Consider the following 14,806-nt stretch of genomic DNA (forward strand, 5'->3'; position numbering starts at 1 on the left):
TGTCACTGGCAACCGTGGCTCACTGCCACTGCCCAGGATCACCAGAGAGTATTGTACTACTTATCACTAGCATGAGGAAAAGATCAAAATTCAAAATTCGAAGGACAGTTTCTACTAAACGTGTTTCACTTCCACACCACCATAAAGCTGAAAAATCCTAAGTCAAACCATGGTAAATCAGGGACCATGTGTATTCATTCTCCAACTTTCCGACCTTTAGCTACAGTAGGTACACTATACTGACAGAACAATGGCCTAACATGATACCTTAATTCTATCTAGAACTATCACTGCATGACTTTGAGCAACTCAATTTACCTGTTTAGGTTTTAGTACGTTCATGATGCATAAAATAATGTTTGGACTAGATCAGCTGTATTCAAAGTAAATTTCAAGGAACTCCCAAGTTCCAAAGAAATACTTCTAAAGCATCAGTGAAAACTTAAATCAAAACTTATATTCTAAAATATATTTTAAACTATCTTTACAAATGCAAAACAACTTGCCTATTCAAATCTGTACCATAACAGTTCTTAACATTTTGATGATAATTAACCTGTTTTGGTGCAGTTCTCCTTTTTAACATCTCTGTAAATATTTATTTACACCCCTAGGAAACACATATTTGATAAGGAATGGTTAAATTTGTACAAATCTTTGTTTTATGGCAAGTTATGCACGCCTACTCGTGTAAAATTATACAAGTGATATCTACTAAGTGCCATTCTTAATGGTTTGCCTGACACACTTGTCATAACATAACAACCGAACAATGGTACTGAGACACATCATTTTCCAATATCATATCTTAGATAGATTTGGTGTCTGTTTTGTATTTTGATTGATTTCTTGTCTGAAACTGCATGAGCTTAAATTTGGCAAGGCAAAGTTAAAAAAAAAAAACTGCTTTGATTACAATTATTAATGTAATGTCAGCAAAGAAATTTATTCTGAAACCTAGCCAGGTTCTGATACTAAAACACCAGAGGCATTTTAAATCACATTGTGAAGGGGCATCTGGGTGGCTCAGTTGGTTAAGCATCTGCTTCTGGCTCAGGTCAGGATCTTAGGGTCCTGCTACCAAGACCCATGTCAGGCTCCCTGATCAGTGGGGAGTCTGCTTCTCCCTCTCCCTCTGCTCCTCCCCCCACTTGTATGTGCTCTCTCATTCACTCTCTAATAAATGAAATCTTTTAAAAACTGAAATAAAATCCTATTGGCCTAACATCCCATAACATTAATTTACATTTGAAAAGCATTTTCACAAAATAACAAAGCATTACATTGCCAAAACACTTTCCTCTGAATTTAACCCTATATAGCAATTATTAAGAACCTATTAGTGATTCACCTCTAAAAATCAGAACACTCTTATTTCAATCATATTTTAGAATCAGTTTCATTAAGATTATCCTGACTGTGAAAGGTGAGATATCAAAAATCTGTTTCCAGGGGCACCTGGGTGGCTCAGTCATAAAATATCTGCCTTTGGCTCAGGTCATGATCCCAGCGTCCTGGAATCCAGTCCCACACTGGGCTCCCTGCGCATCGGGCTCTCTGCTCGGCAGGAAGCCTGCTTCTTCCTCTCCCACTCCCCCCAGCTTATGTTCCCTCTCTCTCTGTGTCTTTCTGTTAAATAAATAAATTCTTTTTTTAAAAACCTGTTTTCATTTATAATAAATTATATAGATCAAGATTTTGATTCCTTGCAAAAAAAAAGGGTTCCTGGGACGCCTGGGTGGCTCAGTTGGTTAAGCAGCTGCCTTCGGCTCAGGTCATGATCCCAGCATCCTGGGATCGAGTCCCGCATCAGGCTCCTTGCTCAGCAGGGAGCCTGCTTCTCCCTCTGCCTCTGCCTGCCATTCTGTCTGTCTGTGCTCGCTCTCTCTCCCTCTCTCTCTGACAAATAAATAAAATCTTAAAAAAAATAAAAAAAAAAAAAGGGTTCCTGGGTTTTCTCATCTGTAATATGAGGATATAAACAGAATCTACTTCATCAGTTTCCATGAAAATCAACTGACATCTGCATAGCACTTTTAGGATGCTTCCTGGCACATAGTATTAGTTATCATTTTATGGCTAAAATAAAATACACAAATAAATGATACTGGAGCTTGAAAAATGCTAAATGCATGAAGAACTCTCATCTAAAACTTCCCCAGAACACTCATTTTTCTCACCACTGACTTTATAGTAATAAAAATTTGACCTTATATTAAAAACAGAATCTGTAAATTTATTTCATTAAACAACTCCACTAAAAATAATGAAAAACAATGGGATGAAGTTTCTAAGGTCCGTCTAATTCTAAAATACCTATGACTCCTAAATTATTAGCATTAACAAATCTTTTCAATCCAAGTAAACATCAGTAATATGAAATACTAGCTAATAAAATAGGGTGTATATATTCAGCCAATTGTTTTATATAAAATGTGTCATTTCTCAAAGAATCATTTCATCACTCATTAATTTCAACATAAAGATTTAAATATTCATACCAGCTTCCAACAAACTAAACCAACTAAATTTTTCAGGCCATCTGCTGCAGCCTAAGTTTGACTAAAGAAGCAATATGTAATATAAGAAAGAGAAAAATGCAAAGAGAAAAGGAAATCAACCAGTAACAAATTTTTCACGTTTACATGTGAAATAATTATGTGCTGTCTTAATTAGTATTATATATAGTTTCCAAAAGCCTAGGTAACAATTACATAGTTGTAAATCAGCCTAGACAAGCAAAGAGATATGCATACATATAAAGAATATACCTGTAATAATATTTTCCTACAAATTTCCAATAAGAATGGAAGCTCTCCGTTGAGGGCAAGGATTTTGTCTGTTTTGCTCACTGATGTATCTTAGCAGTGGCTGGCATATATTAGGCACTCAAATATTGATGGAATGACTGAAATCCCTTATATTTTATTTTCTACAAAGCTGTAATTTATCATTATGCTTTTTTAAATTACTAATATATCTGCTATCATGTATAAATAATTGCTTTTACAACAGTCATATAATGTATGCACCCAACCTACCTTGCTTCAAGTAAAGCAGCCATATTCAGTCCTATAAACTGTAAACAAGACAGTTTCAGTTGTTCAGCATTATACATTGCTGCAAATTCCAGTATCATAGCAGCATTCTTTAGGGTAACTACAAAGAAAAGATACTCAAAATGAGATGAAAGCCATGTTACTCCAGCAAATACAATGTACTTATTTTTAAAGTTGTCAGCTTTGAACATTAAGAACAAGAAAAAGTGAAAGTAGTTTCTTGCCAAAATAACTTATACTAAGGCAAATTTAGAAGCTACTTTCCATCCCAGTGTGCCAAAGTAATTTTAAATGACTGGTTATGAGGAGAAATAAGCACACCAAAAGAAAATCCAGATGACGTGTTACAGTGTCATCTGAAAACAAACACGTAATAACTGACAAACTTCCACCTAATATTTTTAGAACAGTTTCAACTTCCATCGATAAATAACTTTCCTTTTCATTTATGTAACACAGAATTGTTATTCTCTCTCCTATAAAACTAAAAAGATCTTAAGATTAAGATAAACTAGAGGCACCTGGCTGGCTCAGTTAGTAGAGCCTGCAACTATTATCTTGGGATGGGTTTGAGCCTATGTTGGGCACAGAGATGACTTTCAAAAATTAAAAAATAGAATATGCTTAAAAAAATAAATTTAAGGGCGCCTGGGTGGCTCAGTGGGTTAAGCTTCCGCCATCGGCTCAGGTCATGATCTCAGGGTCCTGGGACTAAGCCCCGCATCGGGCTCTCTGCTTGGCAGGGAGCCTGCTTCCCCCTCTCTCTGCCTGCCTCTCTGCCTACTTGTGATCTCTCTCTGTCAAATAAATAAATAAAATCTTTAATAAATAAATAAATAAATAAATTTTTAAAAGTCAAGGTAATGTTAAGGGTAATTTTAAAAAAAGACCAAGAGAAACTAATGAAATCAGTCTATAAAACATATTTATATTGAGTAATCCATCAGAATTTATGTGGGTGTATTTATACAAATACATACTCTATATATTTGGAAAACAACTGCATTTAAATATCACTGTATTATTATTTATGCCAGTGCAGAATCTGGCATACTGTACAAAAGACTCTGGATTTTATTACAATCCCAGTAACTTTACATATGAAGTATCCTAATTTGCTAGAGACCATCTCAGAATATTCTACCTACCTAGCATGTAACTTTGGCTTCTCAAACCCCTCTATTCTTTATTTACTGTGAGTTCTAACCAACAGAGGAACACAACTGTTTTCTATACTTGGCATATTCCACATTTGTTTTTCTTTCTTCCTTATAACTCCATCAAAAGGTACAACTGCAGTCAATTATGGTCTTTGTCCCACTCCTAACCAAACCTAAAGTTTTGACTAATTATGAACCCAAAGTCTCCCGTTTCATGAAAATGGATCATACAAAAATTTTAGAATTGGTAACAAGGACTGCCCTATACTAAGAGACCAGACTTGTGTTGAACCCTTCTCTTGCTAAGTTCTAGGATGATCAAGCTATTCATTTATAGGATAGTTGTGCAGCATAGGCCAAAAAAAATATCCAAGCAGTGCCAGGAAAGTCAATTGAATAGCTGAAAATATCTCCAATATGTATACTTTATTCCTGTTATATTAAAATAAAGAATGCAACAAACATTTCTTTTTGATAACCAAGGAGAAGATATTCCATAAAGCTCAAGAAAAGTAATTAAGTAAGACACTAGAGCTAAGACAAATTATCAGCAAGTACAAATTAGAAATTCTGACAGGAAATCACTTCATATTTTCTAAAGTGGAAATGAGACAATGAAGATGAACAAAGATAAAATTAGAAGCTTTTACATCAGGCTAAGAAAACCTAACCTTTATCTTAGAGTAAGCAATTAAAAATACCTAAAGAGAGAAAGACATATAATACTTCCAACAGAAAGACTGAATAAAAAGAGAAGTAGAGAGAAAGAGGACTTAAAAGATTACCGTGACACTACACAGAAGGGACAGATATCAGTGAACTCAACTAGCAGAGTGACAGAATAAAAAGGTGGGGGGAAAGTGGTCAATAAATATAGTTAAAGATGCATCATTTCTGGCAACTGAAAGAATTTGGATGCAAAGAACAAAATAACATAAAAAACAGCTTTGGGTTTCAAAAGCTGAATGTTCAAAAAGACAGCAATACAATTCACTAAAATAATGAAGTATTCAGGGACACCTGGATGGCTCAGTTGATTAAGCATCTGCCTTCCGCTCAGGTCATGATCCCAGGGTCCTGGGATCAAGTCCTGCATCAGGCTCCTTGCTCAGCAGGGAGCCTGGTTCTCCCTCTGCCTGTTGTTCCCCCTACTTGTGCGTGCACACACTCTCTCTCTGACAAATAAATAAATAGCATTTTTTTAAAAATGAAGTATTCATTAAATGAAATAATGAACAGAGAAAGAAATAAGAGCTTAAGAGAAAAGAGAGGTGTTTTGATCAAATACATCAATGAGACAATTATATAAAACTTCCAGCAAATAGTAACAGGTAGCTAAACACAGACTTACAGCCAAGACCAGGGCAAAAGGAAAAAATTTCTTTCAAACACTCATCTTTGAAATTTCAAAATAAATTTCCTAACATCTTCATAATTCAAGGTTTTACAACATTTCAAAAAACTTAACATATTTCAATTATAAGATGTACGTATTTTCACCTATCAACACATCTGAAATAAGAATGTGCTTACAATGACACAAAATAGCTTAAATGTTTTAATATTTTCCATGATTCAAAAAATAATGGTGCATTTTACCACAAATGGAATCATAAAGTCAATGAATAATCCTATACCAACCTGAAAACGTAGTAATACTCAAATTCAAAAGTACTCACGTTTCTCAGTTAATGCAACTTCACACATCCCTTTCAATCGAGTTATAAGAAGCTGATCAGCCACCACAAGAACACTACAAACAAAATCCACATTTTGAGATTCTAAAAAAAAAGAAAACAAGCAAAACTATTACTTTGTAAACGTTATACCTAGGAAAAAAGCTCTCCAAGTAATTAAGACACAAAGAAAGAGGATTATGACTGTTTTCTAAATGTTGCAATGGCAACTCTGATAAATAGTAATAATGTGAGAATTTTCTACCTTTTAAGTAGAAAGCTGGAAAGAAACACACCAAAATGCCCTGGTTCACACTAGGACATAAAATGGGCAACTTGAATTGATCTTTAAGTCTAGAAGGCTACAAGAATGCATGACCTATTTAAAATCTCCCATGTTGTTAAACATTTCTCAATCTAATAAAGAAAAATCCAAATCTCAGTATCAAAATTATATAGGTACATGTTAAATACATTTGCATTTGATAAGAACAAATATATACATATATATGGAGAGAGAGGTGAATAATGCTCTTAGATAACCATTTTTGTTTTAAATAAAGAAACCTAAGAGTATATTTTCTTTTTAAACTATAGGAGTTCCTTAATTTAAAATAAACTCAGTCCTGAGTACTACTAATGGCCTTGAGCAATCACCCTGACACACTGCCAGAATAAAAACATAAACACAAAAACAAAACAAAACAAAACCACAATAGGAAAGGGGAAAAAAAGATTACAAAGAAAAAAAAAATAGAAAAACCATTTTTAACAAAGAAGGAAGAGGTGAAGTCACTGAATGGCAAACTAAGGACTACTAGAACTGCTCCACAAAAGCAATGAAGATACTATGAAAACTGTCAAAATCAACTTTTTCAAAATTCAAGAAATTAGTCAAAGGCTTACAATAATCTGGGGAGTGCTGACTCAAAAAAAAATGGCTGAATCTTGGTAGGAAAAGGGAGTGATGGGATACTGTAGCTTTTTCTATTTAAATCCTCTTCTCCCCTCCTCCACAGTTGTCTTAAAAACCAATAACCTTGCAATCACAGTGGAAACAAACAACTACAGCCATTAAAGGAGGCAGAAGAGTTACGAAGCTACATTATCAAAGAACTGTCATTATTTGACATGCCTGGCAGTTTCCTGGAAATCCTACTAGCAGGGTTTGTCTTTATTTTGACCTGACTCAAAGCTTTACTGGTGATAAGAGGTACTTCCTTCACGGCATTTATCAAAAACAATCAGTAGCAATTGTTTAACACTGAAGCTGACTGAGACAATGATAACAGATGGTAGAAACAAGAAGCAGACCAAGAAAGGTTTTTTTTTGTTGTTTTTTTGAAAAAAGGGAGGATGGCTCAGTCAGTTAAGCCTCTGCCTCTGGCTCAGATCATGATCCTGGGGGTCCTGAGATCAAGCCCCCATCAGGCTCCCTGCTCAGCAGGGTGCCTGCCTGCTTCTCTCTCTCTCCCTCCCCCTGCATGTGCTCTTGTTCTCTCTCAAATAAATAAAATCTTAAAAAATAAAAAATAAAAATAAAAAAAAGGTAGGGAAAGAGAAGTTGTTATGACTGGGTGTTTGTATTCCCTGAAAATCCCCTGAAAATTCACTAAATTCCAATGTGGCTGTATTTGGAGATGGAGCCTCTCCAGACGTAATTAAGGAAAAATGAAGTTGTGAGGGTAGAACTCTGGTCCAATAGGATTAGGGTCCTTCTAAGAGAAGAGGTATCAAAGAGGTGTCTATTTCCCTCTCTCCTGCCCCCACCCCCAAACACACACACACAGAGGAAAGGCCATATGGGGATCCGTGTACAAGCCAAGAAGAAAGTCCTCACCAGAAACCAACCTTGCCAAACCCTAATCTGGGACTTCTAACCTCCAGAATTATGAAAAAATTAATTTCTATTCTTTAAGCCACCTAATATAAGCTACGGTATTTTGTTATAGCAGTTCCAGCTGACTAATGCAGATGTCCCTAGGGGGTTTTGAAAAGTTCCAACACAATGCTGTGAATCTAGAAGGCCACACACACACATACAGACAACTATATACAGGCCAAGGAAAAACTTAGGCCCTAAAGTTTTACCTTTGGCTGGACATGAGGCTCTGCTAAAGCAGGAAGTAAGAGCTAAAGTAGAGTCATAAATTGCCTGCCTGAGAAATGAAAGCATGCCCCAAAATACACAAAGAATCCATGGTAAAGACTGGGAATTTATTTGTTTTAGGCATTTAAGGAAATTTCTAATTATTAGCTAACCCGGCAGAAACTTCAGTGGTCACACAAGACAAAGAATAGAGATTTTACAGAATTAATCAGTTCAGAAAAATAAACAAATAGCACAAACAACACACCTTGGGGGAGGGAGGAGAATCTGATTTCAAGAGTTACCACATTATATTATTTAAAATACATTAAAAATTATGAAAGATGCAAAAAACATGTAAGTATGGCTCATATATAGGAAAAAAGTAACAAAGAGAAACTGTCCCTGAGGAAGCCAAGATGCTGAACTATTAGGGTTTAAATCAGCTATTTTAGGGGCGCCTGGGTGGCTCAGTGGGTTAAAGCCTGTGCCTTCGGCTCAGGTCATGATCCCAGGGTCCTGGGATCATCCTGCATCATCCTGCACAGGGCTCTCTGCTCAGCAGGGAGCCTGCCTCCCTTCCTCTCTCTCTGCCTGCCTTTCTGCCTACTTGTGATCTCTGTCAAATAAATAAAATCTTAAAAAAAATAAATAAATAAAATTTTAAAATCAGCTATTTTAATTATTTTAATTCTTTTAATAAAGGAATTAAAGAATTAAAGGAAATCATGTCTAAAAAATTAAAAGAAAGTATGACAGTAATGTCTCCTCAAATTAAGAACATCAATGAAGAAGCAGAAATTATGGGTCAACTGAAACTGTCCAATCTGAAGAACAGAACAGAAAGAAAAAACAATGAACACAAATTAACATGGCATTAGAGACCTATGGAACACTAACATATCAAGATACATATGAGAGTTGCAGGAGAAAAGAAAAAAAAGGCATAAAGAATATTTTAAGAAATAAAGGCAGAGTGGGGAGAAGTACAATGTAGAGGTTTTGTATGCAATGGAAATTCAGTCATGATTCGTTTAAAATAGACTGTTATATGTAAGCCTAATGGTAACCACAAAGGAAAAACCTACAGTAGATACACAAAAGATACAGAGAAAGGAATCAAAGTATATCACTACCAAAACATCATTCAATCACAAAGGAAGATAATAAGAAAGAAGGAACTGTAAAAGTCAGAAAAATGACAAAATGGCATTATTAAATCCCTTTCAAGAATTACTTTAAAAGGATTAAATTCACTAATCAGAAGACAAAGTGGCTGAATGGATTAAAAAACATGATTCAACTGTATACTGCCTACAAGGACTCATTTTACCTTTAAGAACACACATAGGCTGAAAGTGAAAGGATAGAAAAAAATATTCCATGCAAATGGTAACTGAAGGAGAGCTGGAGTGACTATACTTCTATGAGACAAATAGGCTTCAAGTAAGAAATAGAAAAGACAAAGAGGTCATTATAATAAAGGGGTCAATTCATCAATAGGATATTAACAGCTGTACAGAAACATGCAACAAACATAATAGTGAAGCACCTAAATACATAAAATATATAAGCTGAAGGCAAAACAGTCATCAGTACAGTAATAAGAGAGCTTGAATATCAATATTCATGTTCAAATATGGACAGACCATGGAGACAGAAAATCAACCAGGAAACATCTGACTTGAACAACACTAGAGACCAAAAGAACCTAACACATATATACAGAACATTCCATTCACAACAGCAAAATACATATTCTCAGAGCACATAAAACATTCTTCAGGATAGATCATATATGAGGCCACAGAACAAGCCTTAACAATTTAAGAGTGAATGATACCAAGTATATTCTCCAACTACAGTGGCATAAAAGTAGAATTACAGGACGAAAATAGGGAAATGAGTAAATATGTGAAAATTAACACGGTAATTCAAAGAAGAAATCAAAGAGAAAGCAAAAAATACCTTGAGACAAATGCAAATGGAAATAAAACAGACCAAAACTTACGGGATACAGCAAAAGAACTTCTAATAAGGAAGTTGATACTGATAAATGCCTTAACAAAAAAGGAAGATCTTGAAAGAAATGAGGGGCGCCTGGGTGGCTCAGTCGTTAAGCGTCTGCCTTCGGCTCAGGTCATGATCCCTGGTCCTGAGATTGAGCTCTGCATCGGGCTCCCTGCTCAGTGGGAAGCCTGCTTCTCCCTCTTCCACTCCCCTTGCTTGTGTTCCCTCTTTTCGCTGTGTCTCTCTCTATCAAATAAATAAAATCTTAAAAAAAAAAAAAAAAGAGGGGCGCCTGGGTGGCTCAGTGGGTTAAACCTCTGCCTTCGGCTCAGGTCATGATCTCAGCCCCGCATCAGGCTCTCTGCTCAGCGGGGAGCCTGCTTTCCCCCTCTCTCTCTGCCTGCCTCTCTGCCTGCTTGTGATCTCTCTCTCTCAAATAAATGAATAAATAAAAAATCTTTAAAAAAAAGAAAGAAAGAACTGAAGGTTTTTATACAACAAAGGAACTACAAAAAGAAAAAACAAAGCCAAACGTCAGCAGGAGGAAGAAAATAATAAAGATTGAGCAGAGGGGTGCCTGTGTGGCTCAGTAGGTTAAGCATCTGACATAGGCTCAGATAATGATCTCAGGGTCCTGGGACTAAAGTCCACACTGGGCTCTGTGCTCAGCAGGGAGTCTGCTTGTCCCTCTCCCTCTGCTCCTCTCCCCACTCATGCTTTCTATCAAATAAATAAAATCTTAAAAAAAAAAACCTGAGCAGAAATATATGAGCTAGACACTACAAGAACAAAAAAGATCAACAAAACTAAGAGTTGGTTGTTTGAAAAGATATAATTAACAAACCCTTATAAAAAAAGATTCCCCTCAAAAATAAAATTCTAAATGAAAGAGAAGACATTAAAAGTGTTATCATAGAAATGTAAATTTTTAAAGACTACTCTCAACAATCGTAGGCAGACAAATAGGATAACCTAGATGAAACAGATGAATTCCTAGAAACATGATCTACCAAGACTGAATGAGGAAAGAGAAAATCTGAATACACCAATAAGAGAGTAAGGAGACTGAATCTATTAATCAAAAATCTCCCAAAAAAGAAAAACCCTAGACCAGATGGCTTCATGGATGAATTCTACCAAACATTTAAATAAGAATTAAAACCAATCCTTCTCTAATTTGTCCAAAAAAACAAAACAAAACAAAACAAAACAAAAAACCCCAAAAAACAAAAACTGAGGAAGAGGGAGAACTTCCAAATTTCTTTTATGAGGCCAGATCATCCTGTTACCAAAAGGAGTCAAGGACACTACCCGAAATGAAAATCACAGTACCATATCCCTGATGAATATACCTGTAAAAATCCTTAATAAAATAGTAAGAAACCAAATTCAATAGCATGTTAAAAAGATCATACACTATGATCAAGTGGGATTTATGCTTGGATGCAAGGATGGTTCAGTACATACAAATCAACGAATGTTGATGCTATCTTAACAAAATAAAGAACAAATATCACATGATCATTTCAGTACAGGCAGAAAATGCATTAAGACAAAACTCAACATCCATTCATGATAAAAACTTTCAACAAACTAGGGAGAGAAGAAATGTTCCTCAACATAATGAAGGCCATCTACAACAACTCCAAAACTAACACCATATTCAACAGTAAATACCTAAAAGCTATTTGTCTAAGACCAGGAACAACATAAGGATGCTCACTCATGCCATTCCTATTCAATATAGTACTGGAAGTCCTAGCAAGAGTAATGAGGAAAATAAATAAATAAATAAATAAAACAAACGTCATCCAAACAGAAAAGGAAGAAGTAAAACAGTCTCTGCAGGTGACAAGATCTTGTATCTAGAAAACCCTAAATGCACCTAAATGCATCAAAAATCAATCAGAAGTAATAAACAAATACAGTAAAATTGCAGGATACAAAATCAACACAAAAATCAGTTGCTTTTCTATGCACAATGAACTATCCAAAAAAGTAATTAAGAAAACAATTTCTTTCACAATTATATCAAGAATAAAACACTTAGGAATAAATTTAACCAAAGAGATAAAAGATCTGTACTCTAAAAACTATAAAACACTGATGAAAGAAATTGAAGACAAAAATAAATAGAAAGATATTCCATGTACAGGGACTGAAGGAATACTGTTAAAACATCCACTCTACCCAAAACAATCTATAGATTCAATAAAATCCTATCAAAATTCCAATGGCATTTTACACAGAAACAGAAAAAGTAATCCTAAAATTTATACGGAACCACAAAAACCCTGAATAGCCTCAGTAACCTTGAGAAAGAAGAACAAGGCTAGAAACATCACACTTCCTGACTTCAAAATATGTAACAAAGCTGCAGTAATCAAATCTTAAGATATTTCCATAAAAAGCAGACATATATACCAATGGAACAGAAGAGAGAGCCAGAAATAAACCCTCATTTTACAGTCAATTAATCTTTAATAAGGGTATAAAGAATACAAAGTAGGGAAAGGATGACCTTTGCAATAAAGAGTGCTAGGAAAACTGAACATTCACATGCAAGAAAATGAAACTGGACCTACACTATACACTATAGTCAATTCAGAATGGATTAAAAAATTAAACAAAAGACCTGAAACTGTAAAACCCTTAGAAGAAAACAGGGTAAAAGATTCTAGTCTTGCCAGTGATCTTTTGAACATGACATCAAAAATCATATGCAACAAAAGCAAAAATAAGCAAGTGGAATTACATGAAACTACAAAGTTTCTGCAAAGCAAAGAGAATTAATAAAAAAATTAAATTAAAAAAAAGGGAAACCTTTGGAATGGAAGAAAATATTTGCAAATTACATTTGATAAGGGATTAATATCAGAAATATATAAGGAATTCATCAACTCAATAAAAAATTGGGACAAATAAAAAAATGGGAAAAGAGCTAAATAGACATTTCTCCAGAAAAACATACAATTGGCCAACAGGTACATGAAAAGTGTGTTCGATGTCACTAATTATCTGGGAAATGCAAATCAATACCACAAGAGATGTCACCTTACACCTGTCACAATGGCTATTATTAATAAAACAGAAGATAACAAGTGTTGGCAAAGATGTGCAGAAAAGGGAACACTTGTGTGCACTGCTGGTGGGAGTGTAAAATGATATAGCCATTATGGAAAACAGCATGGAGGATCCTCCAAGAATTAAAATAGAACTACCATACGATATAGCAATCCCACTTTGAGATTTTTAGCCAAAGGAATTGAAATCAGGATCTTTTTCTTTTTTTTTTTTTTATTTTTTCAGCATAACAGTATTCATTATTTTTGCACCACACCCAGTGCTCCATGCAATCCGTGCCCTCTACAATACCCACCACCTGGTGCCCCCAACCTCCCACCCCCCACCCCTTCAAAATTCTCAGATCGCTTTTCAGAGTCCATAGTCTCTCATGGTTCACCTCCCCTTCCAATTTCCCTCAACTCCCTTCTCCTCTCCATCTCCCCTTGTCCTCCATGCTATTTGTTATGCTCCACAAATAAGTGAAACCATATGATAATTGACTCTCTCTGCTTGACTTATTTCACTCAGCATAATCTCTTCCAGTCCCGTCCATGTTGCTACAAAACTTGGGTATTCATCCTTTCTTTTTTCTTTTTTTTTTTTTTTTTACAGCTTTATAAACATATATTTTTATCCCCAGGGGTACAGGTCTGCGAATCGCCAGGTTTACAAACTTCACAGCACTCACCATAGCACATACCCTCCCCAATATCCATAACCTCACCCCCCCTCTCCCAACCCCCCTCCCCCCATCAACCCTCAGTTTGTTTTGTGAGATTAAGAGTCACTTATGGTTTGTCTCTCTCCCAATCCCATCTTGTTTCATTTACTCTTCTCCTACCCCCTCAACCCCCCATGTTGCATCTCCTCTCCCTCATATCAGGGAGATCATATGATAGTTGTCTTTCTCCGATTGACTTATGAAATCAGGATCTTGAAGATATATCTGCACTCCCATGTTCACTAAGCACAATTAACAACAGTGAGGATATAGAACAGCCTAAATGTCCACTGAAGAAAGAAAGGGTTAAAAAAATGTGGTATACACATATAATTAAACACAGTAGTACACCAAGGGTGACTGAAAACCCTCTGTAACTAAAAGATTGGTGTGTTACTTGAAAAAGTATATAAACGCAATCTCTCCATAAATTTTGCTTCAATTCTTAGTCTGTTTCTTTTACTTCAGAGATATTATCACAAGGAGGAAAACAAACAAGAAAAGACTTGTAAAGTATTTGTCAAAAACTATTCCCTATTGTCTGTTCCTGATCTCAATCACAGAAGCAGCTGGGTATGAAACTGTTAAATCTAATCTCAACCATTATACATAATCCTTATAGAGTTCATTTTCACATAAGTATTGAAAATTTTCTTTTTCCACTCGTTTAATATTAGTAAGTATCCCTATTGCTGATTCTAAATTTAGCCTCTGTTGATGGCTTATTTCAATTAGAGTAGAAATTAAGATTCATGTTGATTCTGCCATTTCTCAATTATATCTTAAATATATAAAACATCCTCTTATTAATACCTTTTATCACCACAGCTTCATCAGTATAGAGGTAGTCCAAAATAACTTTTAGTATGTCAGAATGTATTGGCATTTCCAAAGCTGTACAAGTGGAAGCCTAAATAAAATAAAGTAAAATAATTAATTTTAAACTATAAAAACTACCTCATTCTGACTGGAACAGAAAATCTGAATAGGAATAACATCAAATGCAAAAGAACATTTATAAAACA

The 14,806-nt window shown here is 35.2% G+C and overlaps 1 protein-coding gene across 2 annotated transcripts in view; it reads right to left on the reverse strand.

Moving 5' to 3' along the window:
- Window positions 1-14,806, reverse strand: part of IBTK (inhibitor of Bruton tyrosine kinase) — a 94,887-nt gene that overhangs the window by 35,727 nt on the left and 44,354 nt on the right. For both annotated transcript variants that reach the window (XM_047733565.1, XM_047733564.1), the window contains exons 16-18: window positions 14,595-14,691; window positions 5,899-6,000; window positions 3,042-3,159 (exon numbers count right to left, since the gene is read on the reverse strand). In XM_047733565.1, the coding sequence (XP_047589521.1) occupies window positions 3,042-3,159; window positions 5,899-6,000; window positions 14,595-14,691 (317 nt within the window). The remainder of the gene's footprint in view (window positions 1-3,041; window positions 3,160-5,898; window positions 6,001-14,594; window positions 14,692-14,806) is intronic.

This window comes from Lutra lutra, chromosome 6, assembly GCF_902655055.1.
Source record: "Lutra lutra chromosome 6, mLutLut1.2, whole genome shotgun sequence".
NCBI classification, from domain to species: domain Eukaryota; kingdom Metazoa; phylum Chordata; class Mammalia; order Carnivora; family Mustelidae; genus Lutra; species Lutra lutra.